Source organism: Theropithecus gelada, chromosome 10, assembly GCF_003255815.1.
Source record: "Theropithecus gelada isolate Dixy chromosome 10, Tgel_1.0, whole genome shotgun sequence".
Taxonomy (NCBI): Eukaryota; Metazoa; Chordata; class Mammalia; order Primates; family Cercopithecidae; genus Theropithecus; species Theropithecus gelada.
This window is the reverse complement of record NC_037678.1, coordinates 35,809,703-35,816,202: the sequence shown is the minus strand read 5'-3', so window position 1 is coordinate 35,816,202 and position 6,500 is coordinate 35,809,703. Positions and strand designations below refer to the sequence as shown.

Here is a 6,500-nt window from a genome sequence, read left to right as displayed (position 1 = left end):
TGTTATTTATCCTTTTTAAAAAATACTTCTCTAATTTAAATCATTTTATTATTGCTCTAAAGTTGCCAGGTTCATTTTAGAGTTTTATAAACTGTTTTAAAACTAGTTTACGGCCAGGAGCGGTGGCTCAAGCCTGTAATCCCAGCACTTTGGGAGGCCGAGGTGGGAGGATCACGAGGTCACATCAAGACCATCCTGGCTAACATGGTGAAACCCTGTCTCTACTAAAAAATACAAACAATTAGCAGGGCGTGGTGGCGGGCGCCTGTGGTCCCAGCAACTCGGGAGGCTGAGGCAGGAGAGTGGTGTGAACACGAGAGGCAGAGCTTGCAATGAGCCGAGATGCGGCACTGCACTCCAGCCTGGGCAAGATCCAGACTCCATCTCAATAAATAAATAAATAAATAAATAAATAAACTAGTTTACATTAAGTTGGAATAAAGTTAACCAAATTAACACAAACATGTTTTATTGCACTTCTCTTTATTCACAGATATGGCCTTTTTTTCTTTTATTTAGAAATGAAATGTTTGTGACAACTCAGGTGAAACAAGTCTATTGGTACCATTTAATAAACAGCCTGTGCTCACTTTGTGTCTTGGTTTCACATTTTGGTAATCCTCACAATTTTTTAAATATTTCATTATTATTATATTTATTACGGTGATCTTTGATCAGTGATCATTAATTTTATGGGAGGCGGAGTTTGCAGTGAGAAGAGATCGCTCCATTGCACTCCAACCTGGGCAACAGAGTGAGACTCCATCTCAAAAAAAAAAAAAAAAAATTTTTATATGTAGGGTACAAAATAATATCTGACCTTAAGGTGTGTGCAAATTTTTCTGAACTAATTAAGACTTAAATATTAACATGAGTGATTGTTTTTGTTACAATCGCCAGGTTCTGATACTTTCCCCAGAAGAAAGCATATACAAAATTTTCACATAATTTAAAAGCATCCACAGATATGTACTATGGATTCAGTTTGTGAATCAATAATTCAGCTCTTCAGAAGTAAAAGATGACATGAGAAAATATCTGATATTGAGGTGGCAAGGAATAATAATGTTGAAATGTACCTTGTTAAAAGCTGCAGAAGTTGTGGCTGCCTAAGTAAGACATTGTGTGTTGCTGAGATGCATCCATGTGCCCAGTGAGAAGACTTGTAAGAATCCGTTTGGGAATAATGAGAACATGAGCATTCCCCTCCCTACCTCCACCACTCCCCTCCTGCCATTTGAATGTTGTGAATATACGAAACATGGTGATTTAGGTCACTTTTATTATTTCAGAAATTCCAGATACTTTACTACTCATATTAAATAGTCCTCGAAGGGACGTTTGCCATTAATTAATGTCTAATACGAAGAAAAGACAAATGTATGTGACCTGTAGTGAATAGTAATAATACAATCTGAATAATACAATTAAAAGTTTTACTCCACTTTCCAAGTAATAAAGCATTGATTCTAAATATATTCTCTATTTGTCAAAACAAATAGAAATTATTTAGTGTTTCATTTAGAAAAGTAATTAATGATGTCTCTAAGTTAATTTTTTACTTCTTTCCCCCATATCATTTTTATATAAGAGAGCATATTTTTCTACTCTATCTTGGAATTAATTAGCAAAACATAAAGTATGATATTTAACCCATGGCTACCACATTTTATTCAGTGTATTTAGTAGGCTCTCATATATCTGGAAAAGAAAACTTAAGATATAAACATAACCAAACTAGAATAACATCTTTTTTTCTTCTATTTACTTTACTTCTTGAATTCAATGATATAATATGGCTTCATCTACCTCTGAGAATACACTTAAAACTACAGAAGCAAATTAACATTCTCCCGATTCACAGGTAGTGCAGTATTGAAGATTTCATCTCGTTGAACACATGTTGGATCAAATTTACAATACTAAAGCGCTCTTCTAAATACTGCAATGTGTAGATGGAAGACAAGCTAGTCAGGTGGCAGAGTGAACATCATGCTGGTAGGCCTTTTCAAGCTGTCACTTGCAAGATGTTTGACTGCTGAGAATGTTAGCCATAATTAATCGCAGAGATAGGAGGCTGCAAATGGGCGAGATAATGTTCAAACGCATGGAATGAACACTAGTCATGGTAAAAGATAATAGATGTGGCCGCATTGCTTTGAGAAAATTTAGAGAATATTTTGGGTCACACGGATACATTTCTGCCTTATTTGTGAAATGTATTTAATGAAGTTACATCACACATGTAGACTTCCAGATCCTGTGTCTAATGTACTTTCCTTGGCTTTGTGGGAGAACACATATTCTAATGAAGCTCATTTTAAGGCAAATATTTTTTGAAAATCCAAAACTGATAGATATATGTATGCAGGGTTCCTTCTTATATGTCTTTTATAAACAGTGAGGTTGTATTTCTCCTTTAGTGTTTAATGTGTTTCATCACGTAATGTCCTAGAAATTTTATCAAATTTTTCTGTCCAGCTTTTGAAGGTGTATGAGAGCAAAAAAAATGCAGTCTGCTACTTCACTAATAAAACTAGGACAAAGGCCATTCCAACTGAAATATGTGAAACACTCACTTTTATTCGTTTCAAGCATTTTAAAACTCTAAATTTGGACTTGAATAAAGACATTTCATAGAAAAACAATTATTTTTTATTTACTTTTTAATCTTTATAACTTTTAATAGTTTATAGCCACAGTGGCAGCTTTTATATGTGTACATGCATTTAAATACAGTTTCGTACCATAAATAGCCATGTGGAAAAATATCTGCCTCTAGGCAAAAAAAAAAAAAAAAAAAATCTTTGCCACTACATAAATACCTTTAAGTAATACTGAAAATAGACGTGAGGTAATTTTTTTATCTAAAGTGACCGTAGCCTATATTAAGACATATTCACTGTAACAATTCAAGTTTTAAAAACCTTGTTTTATAACTTGAAAATGTGTCTTTTTTGAAAAACATCTTTACATTTATTGCTATTGTACATTTATTTGGTAGGAAACAGGGATGTTTGATGTCTTGCAACGGGGATGTTTGATGTCTTGCAATGATAAAATGATCATATTCAATAGAAAATTATCTCACATTCTGCATAACTTCTGACCATTCTATAAGACAATTACAGAAGTGAAAAACCAATTTGTAGATAACTGAATGAGTATGACCATTTAATATATGTGAATAAAGGCATTTCAGAACATTTTAATGTACACTACACTTTCCGATAGTAAGATTTTAGGTTAAAATAAGGTTATACTTTAAAAAGTTGACCATTTTGAAAAAATCACATCACTGTTGGCAATGCCATTTTCATACTTGAGATGCTAGTCCAACATATTGCTTATCCATTTGCTTCTGTTTGATTTTCTTGTTATTACATTCATGATAATGCTAAAATACACACACACACAATTACTTGGGTTTGTTTTTTTTTTAATAAAAAGCCCAAAGAAAAATCCTGACAATGTTCAGTTGAAATTTTGAAACTGGGTTTTATAATTCTGCCCACACACCAAAAGCTGAAATGGTCTATGAAGATGTAGTTTTTGAACTAATGAAGCAAGTAGTAAAACTGACGAAACCAAGTGAAAATTATACAGGGAAACACAATAATAAGTTAACAAATGAATTATATATAATACAGTTTTTCTTCATGTTGACGACATCATTTAATCCTTTTTAATATTTTCCCTTCTCTTTTAAATAAATAAGCTTATTTGTTAATACTTTGTCTAACTCTAACTTTTATTCTGTTACCAATGTCAGTAATACTTTATTTTTCATTATTTCTCTTATAAAGTGACTTCTGAACTTGCTAGTTTGTTTAAACTATCACAAGGTCAGAAAACCAAACACTGCATATTCTCACTCACAAGTGGGAATTAAAGAATGACAATACTTGGACACAGGGCGGGGAACATCACACACAGGGGCCTGTCATGGGGTGGGGGGCGTGGGGAGGGATAGCATTAGGAGAAATACCTAATGTAAATGAGGAGTTAATGGGTGCAGCAAACCAACAGGGCACATGTATACATATGTAACAAACCTGCATGTTGTGCACATGTACCCTAGAACTTAAAGTATACTAAAAATAAATACGTAAATAAAATAAAAAATAAATACAAACATATTAATCATAAGTAAATGAAATATCTGATGATCTTATTATGTCTGGTAGTAATGTCATCTAAGTATTTAAATATTCATCGATATATTCCTTTGCTAAATTTTCTTTTATTTCTCTTTTATATTACACTTTTTTTAGAGAGCACAACTCCAAATCATCTTTTATTAATGTACAAAGGTCATATTTAGCAAAAGACACAAGGCAGGGAAGTGTCAGACCTGAGGCCTGAGCCCGTGCTGAGGGAGAAGGGGGCTCGGGGCATGTGGGAGAAGTGCTGGGAAGGGCTGAGTGGTGGGGTCCGCAGAAAGTTCCACTGGGCAACACTGTCAGCAGGTCATGGGTGGGACTCACGGGGACCTCGCTGCTAACTCTTGTTGCGTTGGTGGGGTGGGGTGGGGGGAAGGGAGGATCGTTAGTGCTGCCACCTGGAGTGAGAGTCGCCCCTTGGTTCCTGGAGGGCACCATCAAGGGACACAGGACAGGAAGCGCAGGATGGTTAGTGCAACTAGGGATGAGGGCCAGGGAGAAGCAGGTGCTCTGGAGTGGCCGGGAAAAGTCCAGCACAGAGGCTTAGGAGCTTCCTGTTAAGTGTGTGGGTTCTGCTCTGTCTCTGCCAGGCACTCTGACTAGGGATGGATGATCCCTCTCTTCAGGCGCTCCGTGGTGCTCTTGCTGCCAGCAAAGGTGGTCCGGATCCCTTTGCCCATCTCCCCTGTGACTGACAGCAGTTCCGTGTGGGTGCTCTGGCAGCCCTGGGCGCCAGGTGGTTTCATGGCCTGCACGCAGCCCATGGAAGGTGGTCCAAAGTCGTTAAACAGCGGTCTGAAAGGGACAGCGGCTCCTGGCACTGAACCCGACGGCGACAGGACGCTTCCTGTAGGGACCGGGGTGCCCGGCCCAGGGGTGCTGGAGCCCGGGGTGCTGCTGGGGGCAGGCGTGATGGGTTTGTAGGACATCCTCAACTTCTGGGCACTGCGGAGCCAGCAGGCCACTCCTCGGGGGTTGGCTGCCTGGCCGCTCAGCCCAGATCTGATTTGCAAGCTGGCTGCACACCCCCCGCTAAATCTGTGTTAAATTTTTTAACTGCAGTTTTTATTAATCTAAATACAGTTCAGATATTCTCGATGAAAATTTCACATTTGAGACGTACTAAAATGTAAAATACACAATGGATTTCAAAGATTTCATAAGAAAAAAGAATGCAAACTATCTCTAGTAATTTTTACATTGATTACATGTTGCCACAGTAATTTGGATTTATTGAGTTAAAATACGCAATTATTTTTTTAAAAAATCTATGCTACATTTTTGTTAAAAAATTTTAAANAGATTTCATAAGAAAAAAGAATGCAAACTATCTCTAGTAATTTTTACATTGATTACATGTTGCCACAGTAATTTGGATTTATTGAGTTAAAATACGCAATTATTTTTTTAAAAAATCTATGCTACATTTTTGTTAAAAAATTTTAAACTATGAAATTACTTCTTGGGATAGAAAAGGGGATGTTATTAAATATTTACCTAAATTTTTTTCAAAAACGTATCTTTAACAAAAACATCAAACAAAACAAAAGTATTTTAATTTTGAATAGGTAAAATAAACTTATTCCTGCTGAAATTCAATCCTGGTATGATTTCTTTTTTACGCATTTGAGGACTCTGTTTATAACCCAGATAAAACATAAAGCTTATGAAACTCCTCTGAGAATGTCGAACACAAATTTCCTGTATAGATATCAGGGTGCAGATGATGCTGAGGCCGGGCTGGCTGAAGAAGAGCAGGATGAAGATGCTGTACTGGCACAGGGGCTGGCCCCAGGTCACCCGTCCTTCATGTACGTGGCGATGGTCACCTGGCTCACCAGCAAAGTGAACAACAGGTCGGTGGCGGCCAGCCGCATACCAGTGTATAGAAGGCGGTCTCCTTCTGCTCCTCGCGCGACTTGCACAGCAGCACGATGGCCACCAGGCTGCCCACCACCCCGCAAATGGACGGTCCCAGGCTGTCCAGCAGATTGGGCTCCAGGTGAGGGACACATTGACCTGGGAAGGGGTTAACATGACGGTGGCTGGTGGTGTGCAGACCTGGAGTGTGAAGCTGAGTCTGGGGTGATGGAAGAGAGACAAAGCCGCCATGAGTGAAATGACCACCTGCAGGATGTCAGAGCCACGCCCAGGAAACGGGATGCTAACATGACAAGGGAGGATCTCAGTCCCACTCTCTGGAATGCAACCACTTACCAACTGCAGCCACCCAAATCTCCAGGCTCGCTCTGCTCCTGCCAGCGGCACACCATTGCTGATCTTAATATGTATAAACTGAGTCTCACATTCCTCTTCCTCCCCCCCGCCCCCCCCCCC

General features: G+C 38.3%; 1 protein-coding gene and 1 pseudogene across 1 annotated transcript; both read right to left on the bottom strand.

The window, feature by feature from the left end:
* Positions 1-4,471: 4,471 nt before the first annotated feature.
* On the bottom strand, positions 4,472-5,094 carry LOC112633683 (annotated as a pseudogene).
* A 623-nt stretch (positions 5,095-5,717) lies between these two features.
* Positions 5,718-6,485, bottom strand: LOC112632427. The gene has a single exon (XM_025398114.1). The coding sequence runs from the start codon at positions 6,273-6,275 to the stop codon at positions 5,718-5,720; it is 558 nt and encodes a 185-aa protein (XP_025253899.1). The 5' UTR covers positions 6,276-6,485.
* Between the last annotated feature and the right edge of the window lie 15 nt (positions 6,486-6,500).

Coding starts and splice junctions, on each gene's coding strand:
- LOC112632427 (XM_025398114.1), bottom strand. CDS start 6,275: ATGGCGGCTTTGTCTCTCTTCCATCACCCCAGACTCAGCTTCACACTC.